Genomic DNA, 22,757 nt, shown 5'->3' with positions numbered 1-22,757 from the left:
TGCAGTGCTGTTCTCTACACCACATCACCCCTCCAATCACCGGCAGCTCAGGAAAAGGGACAAGCACTGAGAAAAACAGAGGAGTTTTCCCAACAGTGCATGTTTAAGGCAAAGGCGTGCATGGTCCAAAACTCCATGCTGGTTTAACGATTACAGCAGCAAACATGTTTTTAAAAAAGCTTGGTATAACAAGTTATACATTTAAAGTTGGGAAAAATGACATGCTGATGTAGAATTATAAGATTAACAGGTTGGAAGAATTCAGGGTCTCTCTCATTTGGAGTGCAATGAATTTTGCTAGTTTAAAACCTTACCTTTACCGATCGCTTCCCTTATCGAATACTGAAGGAATTAGGACCAATTCTAATATCTCTCCTTCACATTCACGAGGGTTGGTGTAAAGAACAGGAAGAGCACAACTTATTTCCCAAAATTCTTACTGATTCAAAACATCAGTATTTTACAAGCCTGATACATCAATGTTTTTTAAACGCTCTTACTGAAGCCATGTGCATGAATTCAACAAAACACATGCAAAAGCCTCCGTGCTTCTTTATCAAAAGTCGTAGAGTGTGTAACTGTGACAACTGAGTTTGGATGCCTAGTGGAAAGAATTGCGCATTTTCTGCTACAATTAAGATACCGAGACAAACCAGGGTAACTACTATTATAACTTTGAAGAGCATAAGTTACCTAAGGTTTCCATCAGAAGTCAGGTCAGATCACTGTTCATTTAGGTAATGTTGTACATCTCAACATCAATGTATGCATAACAAACACAGAACACAGTGATTTTGTAAATTACCACCTATATAAGAGTTATTTATTCACGTTAATATTTATCTCAAACGAACTTCGCAACACGGTGTGTTTAATGTAGAAACTTTGATGGCCAAAACACATACAAGGCGAACCAACCAGCAAAGTCTTATCTGAAATCTGTCTAGCAGCTAAATGCGGCAGAATTAAAAGATGAAAATTATATTATTTCACAACGTTTTATAAAAACAACACTGAGATTTCTAAGGAAACCCCGACAAAGAGAACAGGGTGCAATAACGAAAAGGCAGACGCACAGTAGTTCAACACACAAGTTAACTCAGTATATATATATATAAAAAGTTCAAGTGATTTAACCAGCTGTTCGACCAGAACAAACACCATCGCAGTTTGTAAGCCTTACGACCCTAACAACGTTTCACTTTTTAAAAAAACATGTTTCGCAAGTTCAGTCATTACACAGAGTTCAGTACACACTCGTTGATGCACAGCAACTCGGCCAGGTTTCGGACTCTACATAATACTATTACTATCCCAAATTACCCCACAGCCTCTACATTTAGCGAGATACTATTTAATCGTACAATAAAACTGCGGTATAACCGCCTAAACCAAATATATATATAAAAACTACCTCAGACTTACCAATAACTGAGCTTTCCCCTACTGTAGCAGCCCAAGGAACTTGAGTTGTGGGTCCTTCTGGGTGTCACCTCCTTTCCCCTCCGTGTTCTTTTGGAAACTACGGTGTAACCTACAATTCCCGCCGACAGGAAGCACGTGCAGTAGTGCCTAAAATTTCTTGGGTTCGACAACAGTCCGATTTCACTTGGTGGAAAACAGTGAATTTGATAAATATATCATATTTGAATACTTGCATTCAGTTATTATAGACTATATTTTTATTGATGTTAATTAAAAGGTAGTAGTGGTTAAACCTCTGAACTCCAGGACGATCAAGATTGACTCAGTACAATGCTCTTCTGTGTAAATAAAAGGCATAATAACGTCGGACGAAAAATGTAATATTTCTATTTAGAAAATAACTATTTTGGTTTGCCTAAAGCATAGTGGTATATGGACTTTTTTTCTTACAGTATCTTTACTTAAAAGAGATAAACGAGAAAGTAGGTCAGAACATAGATTTATCTACATAAACAGTGTCAAACTACTATCAAGATTTCATGCCTGTAGTTATTTGTTGTTGAAACCAAATCTTCTAAATGTCAGAAATATTTCATTTTTCTTTCACAAAGCAGATGGTTTTACAGTACACTGACAGAATGTTTGTGATTATAAAACCAGTAGCACCTACTTAAGGCATCTTTAGCTTTGTGTGGAAATTCACAATGACATTGCAAGTAGATTTGAAGGGTATAAACCAGAGATATATCTCGGTAATTCCTTTAAACAGTAATGGGAACTTGTCATTTGTGAGTAGCAGATTCAGTACTTATAGTGTACGAGAATTTTAGAAATTAAGTTTTCATCACCTGTATGTTATTTTTTATTTTAATTATTCTTACAACTGTACTAAATGTTGTATGTTCTATTAGTCATCATTATTATTATTAATAATAATAATAATAATACAATTATTTTATAACAGACACAGTAAGAAGCAGAAGGTTTCCAGAAGTCTTGAGAGTTATGTAATGTTAGTTTCTCCTTAAACTGGTTTCAAGGTTGGGTAACCAAGGAAGGAAAAATACTCCATTTGCCTTTTAAGGTTCTCCAAAAATGTACACACCACATGATATGCATCAATTGTAAAAGGTTCATGACTAGAAAGAGAGAATCAATTGTATGAATGAAAGAAGACATTCATTATAAAAAAGTCACAATGCCATTAATAAATCTCAAATTGAAATAACATATATAAGTATATAAGTATATAAGTTAAAAAACGTTAATAAATACAATTAAAGACATAATGTTTTTTGTCTGCTTTGTCTGAATTTTTGCTGGTCCAAAACAATCCAAAAACAACATATCTGCAAATTACAGTGTAGTTACATACTGTATATGAAAGTACAGAAATGCTAGACATTTGTACTGGTTTAAAGGGAATGGTTTTCATATATGACTGTCCTATGCATTCATGATATAACAATAATAACAGAACAAGTTCAGGTGGGTTGCTGAGCAGAAAGAAAACACAACGTTTCGGCTGTGGAGCCTTCTTCTGTTGTAAGGAAGATAGGGCAGTCAGCAAAGATAATATAGCATGGGAAAACAAAAGCCAGGAGAGAGGAGGCGCCCACTCTGCCTCTCCCCTGCTCCCGCCTCCTCTCTCCTTGCTTTTGTTTTCCCATGCTATATTATTGTAACGCTTATGGCCGACAGGTACTGTGTAAGAGCCGGCTTACCAGAGCAGGTGACGTCACCGCCCTTCCCAATAATAGCAGGACCACAGCCCCTGGGCTGTAGAGAGATCTCTCTTTAGCTCACCGGGCTGGGTCCCTGCTGAGTGACGCGGGAGTCCCGGGTTCGAGCCCCGACGGTGGGGGGCCGACCTAATGCGGCAAGGGCGCCCGCCTGAGCCCCCGTTGTGTTACATTATCTTTGCTGACTGCCCTATCTTCCTTACAACAGAAGAAGGCTCCACAGCCGAAACGTTGTGTTTTGTTTCTTCTCTTTTCAGCATGGAATAAACCTATTACTTGTTCCTATTAGAGAACAATGTTAACATGAGTAAATACCTTTTCTCCAGGATTCATTTTTAGAAATATTTGCTTATTTCTCATAATGAAACCAAACCAAAACTCTCACCTAGATTCAGAATAAGAATTACACTATTGACTGTTACACCTGTCATAATGATGTTCTTGTACCTTGTTTCACCTTTTTACTTGAATATAAAAGAAATAGCATGATTGTAAAATTACATTAACAGCTTTAGCTATTATCCTCTTGTTTTGCACCAATATACAGAAGACTGTAATTATGTATTTTTCAAGGATTTTGTAAGTATTATTGTAAGTAATTTTATATTGGGTTAGGGTGGTATGGATGTGCAGCAGTTATTTCTGCTGCTTCATAGCTCTTGGACCCTGGCTTGAGACATTTTCTGTAGTTGTTCTCTCTAGGTATGCATGGGTTTTGCCTGTGAACTCTGGTTTAAGTTCACATTCCAAAGATGCAACGCACTGGCTATGTTAATCGCTCAATTGCACCAGTTTTGCTTGTGTGGACATGTGTGTGCTCTGTGTTGGACTGGCATTCAGGGTGTGGTCCTGGCTTATTCCCTGTGCTTCCAGGATAGGCCATCACACTTACAGTACCAGGAAAAAGGAGCTTCTGAAATGGATGGATTGTTAAGGCCACCTAGGTTATTGTTGGCTAATTAATATTTCATTATTGATTTTTTTCTGTATTGCAGCCCTCATTGACTAGTTTTCCTTTTAAGGAGAGTTTTTATATCTCAAAGACAAAGACAAAAACAGAAAAAACATCCAGAAATCTTTATGCCCCTAATTAGTGGTAGTGTAAACCATTAGCACAGTGTTCTACAGTGTTCACTCTCTCCTTTTTACACATCTTGCCTTTAAATAATTTACACTCATAATAAAGACACAGAAGCAAAAAGAGTTAGCGAGATCTATTTACTAGAACAATAAATACTTGAGAAATTACAGCACAGAATTAAAAAATAACAATAAAAGTAAAAAATAAAACCTAGAGGAATGATCCTTTGTTCCTCTTCTTTGACACTGCAAACAATCACAGCTTTAAATTACAAACCATCTGATTCTTCACTGACTTCACTTCGCTGAAGTCTCCAAAATCAGATCTGTCTGGTTCTTGTTGGTCCTATCTCCGTGTTTAGTGGGGGGGGGGGGGTATTTCCTCTTTTGCATCGCTGTAGGTCATTGTTAGAGAAAGTAGGTGCATTGGGACAGTACTATGTTTCCTATCTTCTCAGCCACATATTTGCTTGAAGAGTGCCTTTAGTTAAAACTTTGAGTTGCTACAACTGAACTGCCTATTCATGAACTGTCTGTTCTCAGGTGCTGGTCAGTCAACTTTCCAGACTCAGCAGGACACAGTGTAAATAAAGATTAGTGCACAAATATGTTCTGTAATATTCCTTTTGAGGAGTTTCTCATTTCCCATTGAAGTTTTTTTCTACAAAAGAATACCAATGCCATCTCTAAAAATAACTTAGAACTGAACCTTTGCGATTCCTGCTTTTCAAACTTATGGTATTTTCTTCCTACTATTTCAGGAATGATAAAGCATTTTCCTTAATACTGATAAAGGAAACAAAAACAAAATTGCTCATAGGTTTGTTAAATGTTAGGCTATAGTAGAATAGTTATACTGAACAGCAGAATAATCAATGACGGTTTTCTAGGTTTGTTAAACCAGTCTCTAAACAATGTAAACAAATCGGCCAACACTGTACAGGATTAAACAGAGCACAGAACCCTTTTTGGCCTTCCTAAAGATATAACCACACGAAGAAAGTAATGCAGTATACTGTTGCACTGTTGCAAAATATCACATTGCCTCGCATTCAGCCACTCCTAACAGGGTGTTAAGACAATGAGCAGCAATTTCTATTAGTCACAAAAAATAAAAGAAAATTAATCAGTGGCTTTAATTTATCATCAATTCAGTAACAAGTTATTTCTATTTAAAAAAAACAGATTTAACTAAAAAAATATTGTTTCAGCTAATAGCAATACTCTGAGATTCTCATATTTATGAGAATCATCTAGAATAATAAACATAATATAAACGTGGCCAATGATGTCAAAAGATTCTAAGTCATTCCACTGTTTTTGAAATGATTAATTTTGGGGATGTTTCAGACTTAACTCCTGTAGTGGCAGTGCTGCAATTGACTGTAACTTTCTCGTATGGGAATAATACCCTGATCAACAGCCCTATTCGAGTTCTGCACTGACACTGAGTCAGTTGTCCCCTTAAGAGGCAAAGCGATCAACGCACAATTCAGAGAGTGCCTACAACAATTCTTGCTTGAATAAAGAAACATTTAATGCAAAAAAGCAGTATTTTAATACTGGTATCTTAAAATCACTATAATATAGTTACATTACACGAGAAGCACTGTGCTGGAATCTATATACAGATCATCTATGTATGAAGATATTTTTTGGTGTAATGTTGTGAAGTGCACCTTGCACATGAAGTCTGCATCATCAGGGCTGGGTTGTACATTTGCACATTAAATGCTCATACATGCGTTGTGTATCTCTTATTATTAACTTCGTACTTCTATATAGTATTCTTCCTAAAGTACTCAAATATGACAATGGGAAAAATGCCCCTTAGCAGACCATTTAAAACAAACAGGACCTTTTTTTTCTTTGCGAGGCTGTTGAACCTAGTTGTTATGACTAGACTAGTTATGACTAGACTTGATGGCACCAAGCCAGGCAAATGCACACAATGAAGGTAGTAAAATATGGGTGCCAGTAGTAGAAATGCACAGAGATGTATTTTACTAAGCTTTTGCTGCAGTGCAAAATTGGATAACAAATTTGCAAATAATGGGACCAAAAAATCCATATTCATAGGATAAGCAAGTTTAACCAAGAAAAATGTTTGGGGTTGGATAGGCCACAATCTGATTAGATCCAGTCCTTTAGCACAGCTTAATGTACTAGGAGGCTGTAAGAATCTTTAAACTTGCCACCCTATCAATAAAGATAGTGACCCTTGTGAGGCAAGGAGTAGCAGTTCTCTCACTGCTCTACCCTGCACAGTGGAAACTCAGGCGGGAGGTGGGAGTGGGGGTGGGGGTGGGGGTGGGGGGTGATCTGCATGGTGTGGGTCTAGCCCTCCCTGGCACTGACACGGGGCTCTGCCAGAGAGCTGTGGATTATGCCGGTGATGGAGTCCGCTCCTTCTCCCTCCAGGAAGGTGCGGTGGTCGCCCTCGATGACGTGGACAGACACTTTGCCGTCACACACCTGTGAATGACAGGACAGGACAGGGCAGTGCTTAGACATGCAGCCATGGACTTCACACATCAATTTCTGTACGCACCAGTACACTGATCCAGTCTCTGCACAGTTCTGCACTGTACACTGTTACGTACGGTACGTACTTTGCCTTTCAAGCACACACACACTTCAACAGATGGTCTGGCTAATGTTTGAAACTCCTTATAGGAAAATCCATAGGCAAGTCTAAGACTTTTCCTAATAACAGGACAGCCTTTGTACTACAATGTTGTGCAGAGTAGAGAATAATGCCCCGTCCCCTGGTGAAACAGACGGTGAATCGCTCTCACCTCATGCAGCCGGTAGTCCTCTCCCAGCCCTTCCTCGTACTCGCTGCTTGTCTTGGCCCTCAGCAGGGTGATGTTGCCATGGTATTTGGTGACTGGGACGTACTGGTCGGCTGCCTTCAGCTTGTAGTAGAAGGCGGAGGCAGCAAAGCGCAGGGAATCCCGGCTCATGCTCTTGTGGCTGGCCGTGATCAGGTCCACTGCTGCGTTCACGCGAGCCTCGAGGTCCGACAGAGGGAGCAAGGTCTCCAGAAGCTGGAGGAGAGTGCGACACAAGCAGATGAGGGAGGTTCTGTACAGAGGCTGGGCCTCAGTGTGGGTACTGATATACAGCAGCATCAGAAAGAAAAGAAGAAGGCAGACAGTCTTATATTCAGGTCTCCTGTCCCTAAAACTTGGATTCAGACTCTTCTGACTTGATTGAGGATATCTTGCTTACTTTCTTTAAAGTGTTTTTCCTTTATTCATTATGGATTCAGATGCTCAATTCATATGGTACTTTCAGGTCTGAATGCTGAATGGCCCTTACCTTGTTGTACTCAGAACCGGTGAACTGCTGAATGAAGGCGCAGAGAGCCTCTGTCTCAGCCTGTGACTCACTGCCTGGGGTCAGCTTTGCACGGTAACTCTGCACAGGAGACAACGACAAGCTGAAGTCTGATTTCCTGCCGAGTTCAGCCAGTGGGTTTTGTGTGTAACATTTCTGGATGAGATCCATTTACCTTCTTAGAGCTGGTTTTATCAACTGTACCTTTGTCAAATTCAATTGTGTTCTCTGTTGCCGTGTTAGAACTTCTGAATGTTTTTCTGTTGTGACTGTGTGCTGATATTGAGCACTGCCTCTGAAGAGATTTAGAGTTTTGTGTTGTAAGGATCATTGAACACTAATTAAAAAAAATACATAGGATTATATGTTGCTGTCCTGCATCTGAGCAACCTGTTTATTCACTTCTGTGCATCCTGGATGCCTAGAATTTTCCAAAAATTCTACTATAGCCACTCGTCCAAAACAGACAACAGCGTACGTGATACAGAGACAGGATGGTGCGTGGTGGAGTGGTGGTGCTAAAAAGAAATAACAAGAGAGTATGTTACTGTGAGCCATGTGAGCGATTCTGGCGAGCCGCGTAGTCAAATCTTTCACGTTCGACACCTATTTTCTTCCATCTATTTTTTTAATGTGCTATCAAATTCGCATTGCAGAAGGTTTACAGTACCTCACTTTGTCATTTCAGCATTCTTTACCTAATAGCCTTAAAAAACTGCATATTTGCAGCCGTCTGCTTTTCGAATGACTTTCGGCACATTGTAAGAATAGCAACGGCTCACCGGTTCTGGCCCAGTGCCGATAGAGCGAAGTAATGTCATTAACATGCTGTGTCTTTGTGTGATCGGCCTGGTAAGGTGTACAACGGTGCTAGCAGACTCCCTTGGTGTAACATGGCCCCTGGGATGCCGGGCTAGGGTGCAGGGAGGAGAAGAGAGGGCCGCAGGGCGTGCCTTACCTGAGTGTATGCCGCCACATAGGAGTGGGAGCCGTCAAAGAGGAAGAGGTACTCCACGGGCTTCTGGGCAGCCTGCAGCTGGGAGCACATCTCGAAGGCCACGCAAGCACCGAAAGAGTACCCAGCGATACGGTAGGGCCCTTCCGGCTGCACCTGCCGCACACACTCCACATAGTATGCGGCCAGGCTTTGGATGCTGTCCAAGGGAGCAGCTGAGGAAGAAGGTCGGTATCAAAATGTTAACTGCTAATTTTTTCACTTTTACCAATCCTCATACAAGTACCCGTCTCTCACCGGACCGCGAAGCAGGGCGACAGCGTACAACACAAACCGGGAGGTAATGTCTTTCGCCTAACTGACTTGACACTGTGGTCAGTGGACAGTGGAGAGTGGCCGGGGCGTGCCTACCTTTGGTACACTGCAGGCCATAGCAGGGCACGCTGAGCTTGGCCGTGAGGGTGCGGAAAGCAGCGATGGAGCCCTCTATGGGGTGAATCAGGAAGAGCGGGCGCTCGGTGCTCTGCACCTCGTTAAGGCGTGCGACAGTGGGGCCATCGGGGTTCACCAGCAGCAGACTGAGGTCTGTCTCTGTCAGGGCTCCTGCTCCAGACTTCTTCAGAGGAAGGGGCCGAGACTCTGCACGGGGGACAGAGGCTCAGCTCAGAGGCATGATTCATTTTCCTGAAAACATTTTCTTATGTTTTCTAGTCATTATTATGCAGTACTTGTGTTTCTCTAGCCTTATGTGAACTTAAACCTAGTATTACATCCTCAGCCTGTATCTTCTTCCTTCCTGTAACTGGTGAACAGCACAAAGAATCAACATCCAATTGCGACAAAGTTCAGCAAAAACAAATCTGCACTATTGCCTGGGTATATATTTTATAATCAAGCCCTAAAGTTGATCATTTTGGTTTCATCTTATATCATTTGTATTTATGCTATAATGCTTTTTGCTAACACACTAGCAGTGAGGTAAATGCATTTCAGTCAACAAGTACATTTTCCTGTGTGTTCTCTCATGATCAAACTGGTTCCTGTATCCCTGACCAGATAGAAGTACCGTCAAAACCTTAGGTTGTACAGTATGGTGTACAGTAAGCGGAACTCCTTCATGACACTTTTATTAAGTCTTCTAGCCCTAGGTCTTACGGCGCTCTCCACTCACCCTCAGCACCACCCTGTTTGCAGGACAGCTCCCGCAGCTTGTTGATGGTCAGCTGGCGGATCTCCCTCATCGCCATGACGATGTCGTAGTCCCGCTCCAGGGTCTGTCGCACCTCCACACCCATCAGCGAGTCCAGGCCCAAGTCTGCCAGCGAAGCATCCGCATTCAGACTGCTCACGTCACGCACGCCTGCGGGGGGGACAGGATATGGTGAGAGGGAAAAGAGTAGAGCACTGGGGTTCTTCTTCACTCACTCAGCGCCATGCCTTAGAAACCAACAGGGCTCTTTGACTCTTCAATTCATGAAGAAAGACTGAGCTTTCTTCATTTCGGTCATCCCCAGTGTTATGGAACTTTCTGTATTCTGTATTTGTGAACTTTCTTTTTTCTGAAGACACTTTTCAGTGTCACTGAAGGACAATTGAAAGGTTCTAGAACCGTAACGTTCTATAACTTGGGATGTTTCAAGAATAAGAAATATCCCACAACAAAAACATAGAATAGATAGGCTTTGTTAAGTATAATACATTTTTCTCTGTGTTCCAAAAAAACAAATTGCCATTCTCAGAAAAAAAAGATACAAAAGGTTACTGTGTTTTGTATTGGATCTTGGCTACAGAGCTCTACGTTTGAGAGATAAATTACTGGAAACATGACTGGCATTTGCCAATTTCAGTAAGCGTGACAGTTCTGAGAGACTGGAATGATGGAGGCAGGAAACAGCCTTGGATAAGGTCAGAGAGCAGCAGTGGCATCTCAGCATTTGCATTTAAATTGAATGAAGTGCTCCAGATTCTGTTGCTTAAGCTGACTGTAATTAAGGACCAGGGAGTAGGGTTCAGAAGTTTTGATATCCTGGATACTTTTCTATGTGTGTGCAAGTGGATGAGGAATGGTGTGATAAGACATCCAAAGGAGATGTCTCCAGTGCTGTTAAATAAGAAATATTTTTTAGCCTTTTAGAGTTTGCAACAGGAAAACATGCCATCAAGCACTTCATCTAAAGTCTACTTGCAGATTTGGCAGTGGAAGAAGTGTTACTGCCTACTGTTTTTCCAATAGAGTGTAGTTTCATATGAAGACAGCATAATTCATCCTCATTTCTTGAGTGGCAGTATATTTTTGGTTAAAGGTGTACAGGAGCAGATTTTGAAAAACACTTATTGTAGAGAAACATAATATACAAAGTGTTAAAAAGTGTAATTTTTATAGTACCTCTAACTTTCATTGGTTTAGTTTATGATACTGTAAAGCGGAGACATAGTATTGAAGGAAGGGGAACCACTTTTATTATCAATATAAATGTAGATACATTTTAAATGTGTTTTATTCTTTTCCAAACAGAAACAAATAGTGAATCTGGTATTCAATGGACTGAAACACAATTATAGAAGGTGTATTGACATTTTATGTCATGAGACAGGGATATGAAAAAGTAAAGTTGATTAGTTATTTGAATCAAGTTGGCATGAAAATCATACTTCATGTGACTATCAAAATCAATGTCAAACCATGATATTTTACTCTGTGGCTATGAATGTCCTTTGTCCCCAGTCCCAGTCCTGCAGGTTTTATATTAATCTTGAAATCATAAATCATTAAACACCACATTTGCCCCAATATAAAACAACCTTGGGTTTAAGGTGACTGTACTTTTTATAAAGAGAAATGAAAAAAAAAACCCACAAAAACTATCAATAGCAAACAGATAAGACGACTTCACTAATGAAATGGGAAAAAATTGCTAATAAAATAAAAATTATTTGCTCAGTTTTCTGATCCAGTAGGTTATCTGCCTCAGAGTAGGTTATCTGCCCAATGATTTAGATGTGCTTTCATGTCTCAGCTCACAGCAGCAAATCCTACAGTCATGTGCAAGGAGACCGAGGAGGTGCTGACTCCTTCAACACGCCCAGCTTCAAGTATTCCTCTTTAACTTGTCACAGCCTATGCAGTCTGGTGCAGGAGCTTCAGCTCTAATTGGAGGAGAAACACATCCCTCACTGACAGCACAGAAAGCCCAGTGATATTTTGATCAGAGATCTCAACTTGCACTCAGGGGCAGCACCACAAGTGCCTGAGCCACTTGGAAGCCCTAAATACGCCTTTTTGCAACAGCCTTGACTTGACTTCAGCACTGTCCCCGAATAAATAAGGAGTTTTAATTTTAAAGACACATTTGCTTGAAAAAAACGTCACCTTATATTTGGACTAATATGGCAGCAAATGGTAATTCTGCACATCAACAGAACCACTCATTTTGTTATTTTTAATGGCTAGGAATTGGCCATCCCTGAAATACGAGATGAGGCGCTTACCCAGAATATGTGCCACGGCCTCCACCAGGTCCCTATGGCCAGCGCCCTCGCTCTTGGCCGTCACAGCCCTCTCCGCCAGCACGAAGCTGGACATCACTGGGTGGGGCTGGTTCAGGAAGCGGTCCAGCACCTCCATGCAGGAGCTCATCCTCTGCGGCAGCGTCCCGCCAATGACAGCGTCGTTCCCGCCCATGGTCTCCAGGACCACGCCCACGTCCCCGATGGCACCCCACTGCACCGCCAGCCCGGGCAGCCCGTCGTGCCTCCGCTGCTCGCAGATCCGCTCCATGGTGGAGTTGGCAAAGCCGTAGTTGCTCTGCCCCGCGTTCCCGCGCCCAGAGCTCACCGAGGAGAAGACCACAAAGTAGCTCAGCTCCGGGCACTGCTCTCGGGTCACCCTGTTAAAGGCCAACACATGCCACACGTTTTAGTCTAAATATGTAAACAGCAGCATTAAGAATCTATTCTATTCAAAAGAAATTGTGAGTTTGGTAAAAATGCTTGGATGCTTGGATGGAACTCAATTTTTACCTGTCCAGGTGGATGGTACCATTGTATTTTGGTTTGTTAACGTCTTGGAAGTGATGGGGAGTCAGGTTCTCCAACATGCCGTCTTTTAGGACCTACAGGGAAGGAAAAAACATAGAGCCTGACCAACAAGCCAGATTTCTGCAGAAATTAATCCACCAAGGAGTGCTGCCTTTGCAGCTGAGTTGGATTAATACGTAGATTAAGCCCAGAGGTAGTTGTACCTAGTGCTAGAAAAGGTTCATCATAACGACAAATCATCCAGAGAGAACTGAAACCTCCACTTACCATGGCAAGATGGAAGATGCCACCCACGGGTCCCAGCCTGGCAGCCTCTGCGATGAGGCGCTGAGTCCCCTCCAGGGTGCTCACATCACTGGTGGACACCAGCACCTGAACGCCCATTCCCTGCCACTCACGCACCCGCTTGGCCTGGTAACCTGAGAAAAGTAAAACCAGAACTCTTCTTACCCTGCTCTGTGCACACAGATTTCACGATACAGACAACAATCTCTCAGAGCCTAGCCAGTGTGTTAACCTCCTCTAATTGGTGCCATTCTCCTACTATTTGTAGGATTACATGATTAACATGCAAAAATTAAAGAACTTATGGTGGAAAGTTATTTAGTGATTAAAAGATACGCTTACCATTGCGGATTCCAGATCGTGATGTCAGCACCAGTTTGCGTGCTCCCCGCTCAGTCAGCCAATGAGCAAGCTCCAGACCAAAGCCGCCCAGCCCACCAGTGATGATGTAAGAATGAGAGGCGGGGCAGGATGTGCGGCAGATGGCTGGGAGGGAGAGGGGAGCGGAGTCTACACCAGGCCCGTTTTCTTCAGCGCGCACCTGACAACACAACAAGAACCGTGAGCAACCAAGCACTGTACGAAAACAGGTTTTCATCTTTAACACATTAAATCATTTTCCCTGCTAGATCATTTCTTGCACACACCTGAGTTTTCTCCAAGATTTTTAGACCAAAAGGATATCCAACCTGCAGGGCCGTATTATTTAACCATGACACGTAGCAGTCAAGACCTGTACTGTACTATGTATATACGCTGCTCAGATGTTGTTAATGACCAGCACAAAATCTTACATAAGGGTAAGATATAGTTCATATTTTTAATCTGCTACAGGAGCAACTGAGTTCTTTAGTTTTAGGACATTCAGTCTTAAGCAATAGTTTTAAATAAAAACCACAATGTCTAGAAATCAAGAGATGGTGGTTTCCGAGTCTGTGCTGTTGAAGAGTTTAAATGTGTCTGCAAGCACAGCAGGTTACAAGGCTAAGGGAATGAGAAAGGGGCTTGGACTGACCTGCAGCAGGACCTTGCCAATGTGCTTGCCCTGGGCCATGTAGCGGAAGGCCTCCTCCACCTGGTTCCTCTCGAAGACAGTGGTGCGCAGGGGCTGCACCACCCCGGCCCCGATGCCCTCCTGCAGCAGCTGGGACACCTCCTCCCATTCACGGTTGCCCTCCTCAAACAGCGCGTCCAACAGGATGCCGTGGAACGCCACGTTTTTCAGGAACAGAGCCATGCCTGCCCCAAATACAGCAATGACGATGCATAAAAGCTGACCCACGGAACCAGTTCGGTAGTGTCTGAACCCTGTGCAACTTTAGCCCTGTAGTATGGAAGTCTACTGGGGGAGGATGGGGAAAGATTTTGTTTTTGATAGGTGTTTTCAGTGTTTTGCTTCTGGTAGTATCCATACTGCATATTCTCCTCAAGGGGGTGCTCTAATGCCCAGCTGCAGTGCAGCATGCACACAAAGTACAGTAAGAGAAGTCATTCCGAGGAGAAACAATACAGTGTTTCTTATAGAGTAATGATATTCTGTACTGGATTCTCACTAAAATTTAAGAAGTGAATTCAGATCTTGCTGTAGGGTTCCAAATGTCCTGTAAGGTAGTCAGTTACTTTACTTTTGGTAGGTGAATTAGCTTCTAAAGTGCAATTGAAAACACTGTTACCAAATAGTGTTCTCGCTGGAAATTAAGTCAGTGTTCTAAGCTTCTTGAGAAGGCCAGAATAATCTGCAGGTTTATTACCATTACTTCTTATCAACCGCTATGTCAGCTGTGCTCACCAAGAGGGGTGTTGTTGGACAGGTCGTATTTCCCGATCTCCAGGAATCTGCCATGTCGGGCGAGGCAGCGCAGGCTGGCTTGTAGCTTCTCTTCTGCCAGAGAGTTCAGCACCACGTCCACGCCTGTGACAGTAAAACAGGCATGGCTTCAGTCACAGCACCGATGCACTGCACCGTTATATCTGTAGAGCGAGTGCTAATGATGGGGAAAAAAATCTGTTGCCGTGAAACCCCTTATCAAAAACTCCTCCAGAGGATTCACTGCTGAGACTACTCAGCAAAAATGTTATTTGTATGTGTTATAGTTACATTGTTAATTACTCCATATTCTGAAAACTCATAACTGTGAAATTTTACCAGAATTTACTGTCTCTTGTAAATTTTCAATTTCTTGCAACCCCTCTCCAACACCTACATTCTTGATTGTTTGGTGCTGTCAGAGGAAGTATGAACAACGTTTTTACCTTAGAAATTAGGAAGGGAATTGTTATTGTTAATACTATAATACCGTTGTTTGTATTATTTTCTTCTTTAACTTTCGTTTAATTTCTTGAAAAACTCAGTTTCTAATGAAATCATGTTACATAATTCTCAGAAATGTTCAAAGTTCTGAAATTTGTGAAACATGGCCTAATTAAAATGTGATTTGAACAGATTTTGAGTTGATTTTGTTGTTCTTCTAAAACAACACATATTATTCCCTTCTGTGTGAGGAATGACCTGTCCGAACTCACCCCTGCCCTGTGTGTGCTGCAGCACGTGCTGCTCGAAGGAGGCGTCTCTGGAGTTGGCGAAGCAGTCTGGCCCCAGCTGAGGAAAGCGCTCCTGCAGATAAGCCCGCTTCTCTGCTGAGCCTGTTGAGGCACAAATCCAAAATACTGTCATCGCTCATTTACACAACCCGCACAAGGCAGAGACACACACCGCTGCAAGAGCTGAAACGTTAAAAAGCCCACCCCCTCCTAGCTATCTAACAGCTACATTACTATACTAGCTTACAAACTTATTAGCTAACCTATTGTTGTAAGTAAACAAAATTATCCTCAACAAGACGTTACTTGACCACAACAAAGATATAGATATATCCGTGAAAGATAGAGGCTACCCATGATGCTACTCAAAGAAGAGCTTTGTGCTTAAAAAATGTTGCTTTTTGCTAATTTCTGTATGCATCCACATATCATTGTCTTCCTTTTGCTGTTGAGGCCCTGTGCTTAGCTGGTTCTTTGTTTGCTAATGGAAAACCTACCACTTCCTTCACCTTTTTGTTGAAGCCAGACGTCAAATGCCATTGCAATGAAACTACTCTCTTTAAACAGCTTCTTTAGGGGACGTCTCATTGAGCACCTTGTGCGCACGGAGGGCAGCCGACAGCGCCCGCTGACTCACCCACAGTGGTGAAGACCCTGCACCGCTGGCTCAACGCGATTGCAATGGCCGCCTGGCCCACGCCCCCCGAGCCGGAATGAACGAGCACGCTCTCCCCGCTGCGCAGCCGCCCGCGGACCACCAGGGCGTAGTAGGCTGTGGCATAAACAACCGGCACCGAGGCTGCCTCCTCCAGAGACCTGCGGGGCACAGAATAGTCACCTGCTGGGCTCTCACACCAACACAACAGACGTCCGTCCCGTTTTACTCCAGCTCTTGCAAACGTCCAGCCAGAGACCACTTCAATCCCCCTGGAGTACAAACTAATAGGCTCATTCTCCATTGAATAAGTTTTAAAAAAGAATTCATGGTATTTTATGACATACAGTAGCTTCATAGTAAAAGGATTCCATATAATGTAAATGTTTTGCATTCCTTAATCAGTGTTTAATTGAAGCTTGTAAAGCACCTGTAAAGCAGTGTTATTGTCATTCCACATACGTAAATAACACAGGTCATCTCACACATTTCCCAATGCTCCTCTGTTCTATTCATGCCCTCTTTAGCAGTCTGCTTCCACCACTCCGCCTCTCTAAAGTGTAGTGACTCTGATTACACACCAGCTGGAGGGCACTTCCCACAGGAAGCGCTTGTCTGCATCCACGCAGGTGGCAAGGCCTTTGGCTGGCAGCAGCCCCATCACCCGCCTCCCGCTGGGGTCACGTCCTGAGAATTCCATTCCCAGCATGCACTGCTGCAAAGCCAGGTCCCCTGCAAGCAAGCAGCGGAATGTCAAGGCAGTGTCACAACAGGAACGTAGGCTTTCTCCTTGCTAGCAATCTTTTTTAATTTTGCTCAAATTGTAGGATTTGTCTAGGTGTTAAGGGCTTTCAATAACCTTTTTTCAAATGCTAAACTATCATTAAGCTATCTAACACATTCCCACTGTCTATACAGTACATATATAAGTTTGTGTTACATCTGAGAAAAAGATGCAAGGATAATGAGGACACTGACGTTCTCACAGTATCAAAATAGCCTTTGCTGTTCTTTCGCACTCAAGCAGGGAATGTACAGGATTTACCTGGGATGGCATCGGGAGGTAGCTTGCCGGTGGCCAGCATGATGTCTCGGAAGTTGAGCGAGGCATAGTAGACACGACAGAGCTGGACATTGGGGTTGGTGGGTGCAAAGTGGCGCAGCGGTGAGACAATCCAGCGCAGCGAGGACAGGTCTCCTCGAGTTAGCACATTAACATAAGCCTGCTCCGTCCACTCCTCACTGAGATCTGGAGGGGGACACACGGAGACATCAAGAAATCATCTGACTGAGTGAAACAATGTGGCAGTGACAGGTAGTTTGGCTCACTGGATAAGAAGTTCTCCATCTCTAATTAAGAAGGAGACATACTACTGCTCACTGATAATATCTAGGGCCATCAGCCCAGAATGATTGTGTTTGGAGCTACAAGGCTCACCTTGCTGAATGAGATTATGCCTGAAAGTCCCCCACTGTCCGTCCCGATAGACATTCATGGTGAGGTCTCGCTGAAGTATGACCTGCATATCTTTGTGGGTGGGGCAGAGCACGGGGGCAGCTGAGGAAGCGTCCAGGTTTGATACAAATGCACACCTAGTGGGTATAAGGGCACACACATGACATCAGCTACCAGGTAGGTAAGTCTGTAGGATCTTGGTCTGCGAAGAACACAAATGCATCAGAAGGGTTACAAATGTGAGGAGGCTTTTTGGTCCTTATAGCTTGGAGCTTGTTTGCTTGCCAGTAGATAATTGATCTAAGGATCTCAGAGTGCCTCCTCTTGAACGAGGTCAGGGTGTCAACTTTAACAACATGGCTGGGAAAAAGAGGTTTTACAAAACATTTGAATTTACAGTGGTTATGGATTTGGAACATAGAGATTCATAACCTATGCAATGAAATCAAATTTTAAGATATATTATCTGTAGATATATTATATTGCCATAATGTAAATGGCTTCACAAGCTGAAGCACACCACACAGGAAGTGTAGTAGTAGATCCTACAATAGTAGTAGTAGATCCTATTTTGTACATATCCACTCAGGAGATAAAGTGCCCTCACCGTATCCGCTGGCCTCCTGGCTCCTGTCTCAGGCAGTTCACCATGCCAACAACCCCCTTGTTTCCCGTCTCTGCAGTGAGCCAGACAGGACTGTCCGATGGCTCAGCTAAGGTGGACTGAGAGAGGGAGAAAAGGGGAGAAAAGTATCAGAACCCTGCACAGAATCTGAGAGTTTACCCAAATACCGTTAGCTCAACAATTTGCATTTGTTTAATTTTAAAGAAGAGGGATTTTACAGGTCAAAATTTACCCTTTCAGTAGTTTGGTCAAACCCTAATTAAGGCAGGGTGGAGGTACTGTATAATTTGCGCAATGAGTTTTACTGGATTAGGCTAATCAGGCTATCATTAAAACAGCCTTTTTAATGATAGGTGAGTCAGGGATGCAAAATGAAAAGCAAAAACAACTGGAAGTGCAATATTTTTATGTACAGTGGGTGGGCTGAAATGGGTGATATTAGGATTTGACCTACCCCCAGATTTTTCAGTTTCAGTTAAATTACCTAAAAATTTTGAATTTCCTGAAACATCTTATATGGTTGGGTACCAATACAAGTATTAAACAGCATATCTCTAGAACAGCTATTTATGGAATCCAGATAAAAGATAAACATCAAATTGTTATTTCGCCATTATTCTCTGCTTGCACTTTAAGAAGTACTGGAGTACTGTACAATACAATACCAGACGATACAGCTTCACAGCATCAGCAGTGTCTTTATGTCCCCCCAAAGTCTCACCTTCAGACTCTCCACCCACTGGTAGTCTGTCCCGTCAACTGACAGGAAAATGGGCGCCTTTGTGGGGGTCTGCCGACGACACAGGAAGAGGGCGGAGCCATAGAAGGACGTCCTGATGAAAACTGTGTTGAGCGACGCCTGGCTGAGAACCTCTTCCCACTCCGCCTGTGAGGATAACTTCTGTTATCAACAGCCTCCATCTGATTTTGATTCATTCACAGCCTACGCCAGTTTTATAACCCCGAGAAAGGGGTGGTGCTTTCCTCAAGGCATGGAATCGTACCCCTGACATCATGGTAAATACCCAGAACAAACCTGGCCAGCCTAAAACTGGCTCAACTGTAATTAGGAATAAGGGCTCCCTACTGATTGTAAAATAAACCATTTTTAATACATAATTCTAATTGTTAATTAATTTTAAAATTAATTAATCGTTATATGAGTAATTTCATGTTTAAGAAAGTTTTCCCAATCCTTCTCTAAACCTTTATTACTGGACCATACCTTAGCTATAAGCAACTATAACTTTCTAGTGATACTCTTAACATCTAGGCAACTTACACTTGTCACTTGTCAGTAAACACTTGTTTACTGGGCCCAAAATATGCCCACATTCTGTTGCAGTATTCAACATTTTTTAAGTAGCACAATGAAGAAAAATTTAAAACAAATCCAACAGTGATTCCTAGTATATTGAAACAGCTGTGCCAGCCTTCATAACACACAGACTGTGTCCTGGCTGGATTTTGGACTATGTAGGACAGTCAAGAGGATAGCAATGGTGCTGTACCTGTGACAACAGACCCTGCTGGCTGTTCTGGGTGGTGAGGAAGGAAACGGTTTCTCCCAGTGTGTCTCCTTTCAGCAGGACATGCAGCAGCACAAATCCTCTCTCCTTGGCGGCCGAGGCCAGGTTATGCACCATGTCAGCGGGACAGGGCGGGGGGCTGGCACAGCAGTTGCAGAGCACCAGGTCCATTCCACCCATGTTCCCAGGGGCCGGGCCCTTGTGAGGGTCCCACTGGCCCACTGAGACCCCCAGCTCCTCCAGTGAGGGTGCATGAGAGGCCAGGAAGTCGGAGGTGGAGTCGCTGGCAGTGTAGTCCAGCTGCAGCAGGGGCTGGATGTTCAGGAGTGGAACAGCCCGGGGAAACAGCAGCCCATCACTGCACAGGGCCTGCAGGAAGGAAGTCAACCACATATATAAGAACAACACCGAAACAACCTGCCTCTTTAGGTCAAAGATCCAAGAATCCCAGTTGTTCCCAGCTATGAAGTGTTTTCCAAATCCCAGAGCCCTTTGAGAACAGCTCCTCCAATTTTCTGTCCAGTTTTACGTATATCTGATTTTAATTTCTGCTTGTCATCTGGTCCTAGTTCCTATGTGGAGACTGAAGTTGCTTTTTAAAGTTGATTTTGCTGATCCCTGCAGGATTTAACTGAATATGAATTTTATCTTAACATGTTGGATATGTTTTCGTTCAATTGTTCACAAAATACAACATTGCCGAAAAAAAGATATAACGCAACCAGAAGTTGCTTTATATATTTTAGTCTACACAATTTAGTCAAAACCTCTGCTAGCCTTTTCAATTATTAGAACATTAAACTGTTATTAAGTTTTGGTTGTGTGAAAAGACATCAAATTTATCATTCATTATCATGTATTTCACATTCAAACATGATAACAATAAGTGAAGAGGTAAACTGTCACTAGCAGCCAATATGAAGTGTTCATACTTCATATTAACTTAACTTGACCCTCTCTACATACCTACAGTATAAAGCTAAAAGTCTGCTCCGAGGACCATTCAGGATAAACATAGGCTTGAAACAGAATGGCAGATGTGCAACTGAAGACCATCAAAGAACTGTCTTTCTGCACAAAGAAGGAAGGTTGAGTCGCCTTTCACTTTGAGTGAAAAGAGCAGAACAATGCAAAACATCACTTCTAGAAAGCACAAGATTCTTAGTGTCACCAGAGATTTAGGATTTAAATGGTCAATTTTAATAACATTGCTTGGGAAATTACACTGCTCCTCGTCTGAGTTGTACGATCTTTCATAGTCTATCCGTGAGAAGAAGCGGTCCCCACCTCCAGCACTCGGAGCTTGCCAGGAGTGGAGTTCTCCAGGACCGTGTCCAGGCAGTAGCGCAGGGCCGCAGAGTCGAGCAATCCGCCGAGCAGGGGGTCCTGGAGCAGGCACTCCCTCTCCTTCTGTACCGTCTGCTCCAGCTCGGAGTGCAGGTTTCCGTTCAGCTCCAGCCCACAAAGCACCGAGAGCAGGCGCAGGAGCCCCTTGTCCGACTCCAAGTCTGAAGGCTGACCTTCTGCCACGTCCTCCAGCCCGGGGATGGAAAGTTTCACACCCTGCTGCACCAGCTTCCTCTGCAGCCTCTGGATCAGCCCTGTGTCACAGAAGCAACAGCATTGGCCCTGGCCTGGATATGCTCTATGCAGAGCAAAGATCCCACTCCCAGTGCTATGGACAAACGCACTAAGCATGGATGAATAAAGTCTGTTTCCCACCCCAATGCTATAGATATCTCAGGCTTTCCTCACCCCTGCAGCGCTGCAGCTCTTCACTGAGCTTCTGGCTATCCCTAAGGCACTCTGTCTCCACGTATGGCACGAAGCCAAACTCCTCCAGGATTGGGGGGCTGTGTTGCTGTTGGCGACGAGGTGCCACTGTGGCATGGAGGCCACAGATCTGGACTCCACCTGCCACAATGTTGTCCAGGCAGCGGTTAACAGTGACATCCACAGCTGTGAAGAAAAGGGAAGGAAGGAGATGATGAAACATGGACAGAAACTGTGGGGTTCATTCACTGCAATGGAATAGTAACACCTATTGATCACAATTTACTCTTCTGGCCTTTATGCACTCTTCATATTTACTTAACAACTCCGTCAGTGCTTTCCTAAAACTCTTAAAGTGCTTTTCTACAAGTGAAATTCTTCCAATATATCAAACGTCTATAGCATGTGTTACAGTTAAGCATTAGATAAAGCAATAAACATCGCTTGTCCATTAAAGTGTACAAGCATCCACTGAATGGTCCAAAGCACATCTTTGGACAGGGATCACAAATTTGCATACATTTTTGAACATCTGAACCCACATGGCATGGACTTGCCTTTCTTGTCCTCTCCATAGTCCCTCACTCTTTCCTCGTGCAGTACAGGATCCACACACACCGAGCGGATACGCGTGGGGAGGCGCAGGCTGCGCCCACACAGTCCCACCACAATCATCTGCAGCATGGTGTCGAGAAACGTCACCCAGTTCCCAGCCCACTGCAGCTTTCCACTGTCCCCTGCACCATAGAGACAAATGCCAATGACGTTTTTGTCACAAGATCAGCAAGTCCCGATAAAAGACAACGGGATATGAACATTACATATGATTGTACAGTAGCATTAAAACTAAGGCTTGTTGATTTAACTGAACAGGGATATTAATGAAATTACTGTCAGAGATTTATCATTTGGTTAATTATCTCCTGACATAAGTATTAACACTGCCAGGAAAGGTATCTGTATAACAATGCATCATGTCCCCACTTCTGATTTCAAGACTGATACAACAGTTTTCATCGATCTGGCTCGCAGACAAGCACTGCACCACAGAATATTGCAACAGTGCTGGCAGTGACTGATCTCTCACTGCATGGTAGCTGCGCTCGGTGTGACCTCAGATCTTACCAGAGTTATTGGACTCCAGAATGCCCTGGAACGTTTTGCCATAATCGTAGCCCCGCAGGCGCAGCTCTTTGTAGATGTCGCTCGCTGTCAGCCGTAGCTTGGGGTCGCTCTCTCCTACTTCATAGGGCGTAGCCATCTGGGATCGGAAGGCGTTCAAGGCTTTCTCCTCCAGGAGACTCACTTTGC

At 43.3% G+C, this 22,757-nt stretch overlaps 2 protein-coding genes across 2 annotated transcripts in view; both read right to left on the bottom strand.

The window, feature by feature from the left end:
* The window catches only part of dus1l (dihydrouridine synthase 1 like), a 33,281-nt gene extending 31,784 nt beyond the window's left edge, over positions 1-1,497 (bottom strand). Inside the window, exon 1 of the mRNA XM_088926700.1 lies at positions 1,426-1,497. The gene's annotated coding sequence lies outside the window, so the exon portion shown is untranslated. The remainder of the gene's footprint in view (positions 1-1,425) is intronic.
* A 2,874-nt stretch (positions 1,498-4,371) lies between these two features.
* The window catches only part of fasn (fatty acid synthase), a 41,974-nt gene continuing 23,588 nt past the window's right edge, over positions 4,372-22,757 (bottom strand). Inside the window, exons 19-42 of the mRNA XM_088926699.1 lie at positions 22,572-22,757; positions 22,004-22,183; positions 21,429-21,632; positions 20,961-21,274; positions 19,656-20,042; positions 18,866-19,030; positions 18,127-18,242; positions 17,502-17,656; positions 17,109-17,312; positions 16,645-16,795; positions 16,046-16,224; positions 15,391-15,510; positions 14,657-14,779; positions 13,883-14,106; positions 13,210-13,408; positions 12,850-13,001; positions 12,565-12,656; positions 12,034-12,431; positions 9,716-9,904; positions 8,956-9,183; positions 8,548-8,759; positions 7,572-7,670; positions 7,046-7,297; positions 4,372-6,722 (exon numbers count right to left, since the gene is read on the bottom strand). Coding sequence (XP_088782825.1) covers positions 6,585-6,722; positions 7,046-7,297; positions 7,572-7,670; positions 8,548-8,759; positions 8,956-9,183; positions 9,716-9,904; positions 12,034-12,431; positions 12,565-12,656; positions 12,850-13,001; positions 13,210-13,408; positions 13,883-14,106; positions 14,657-14,779; positions 15,391-15,510; positions 16,046-16,224; positions 16,645-16,795; positions 17,109-17,312; positions 17,502-17,656; positions 18,127-18,242; positions 18,866-19,030; positions 19,656-20,042; positions 20,961-21,274; positions 21,429-21,632; positions 22,004-22,183; positions 22,572-22,757 — 4,667 coding nt within the window. The 3' untranslated portion in view covers positions 4,372-6,584. The remainder of the gene's footprint in view (positions 6,723-7,045; positions 7,298-7,571; positions 7,671-8,547; positions 8,760-8,955; positions 9,184-9,715; positions 9,905-12,033; positions 12,432-12,564; positions 12,657-12,849; positions 13,002-13,209; positions 13,409-13,882; positions 14,107-14,656; positions 14,780-15,390; positions 15,511-16,045; positions 16,225-16,644; positions 16,796-17,108; positions 17,313-17,501; positions 17,657-18,126; positions 18,243-18,865; positions 19,031-19,655; positions 20,043-20,960; positions 21,275-21,428; positions 21,633-22,003; positions 22,184-22,571) is intronic.

The sequence above is a fragment of the Atractosteus spatula genome, chromosome 11, assembly GCF_055471065.1.
Source record: "Atractosteus spatula isolate fAtrSpa1 chromosome 11, fAtrSpa1.hap1, whole genome shotgun sequence".
Classification (NCBI taxonomy): domain Eukaryota; kingdom Metazoa; phylum Chordata; class Actinopteri; order Semionotiformes; family Lepisosteidae; genus Atractosteus; species Atractosteus spatula.
This window is presented reverse-complemented; position numbering and strand designations above follow the sequence as displayed.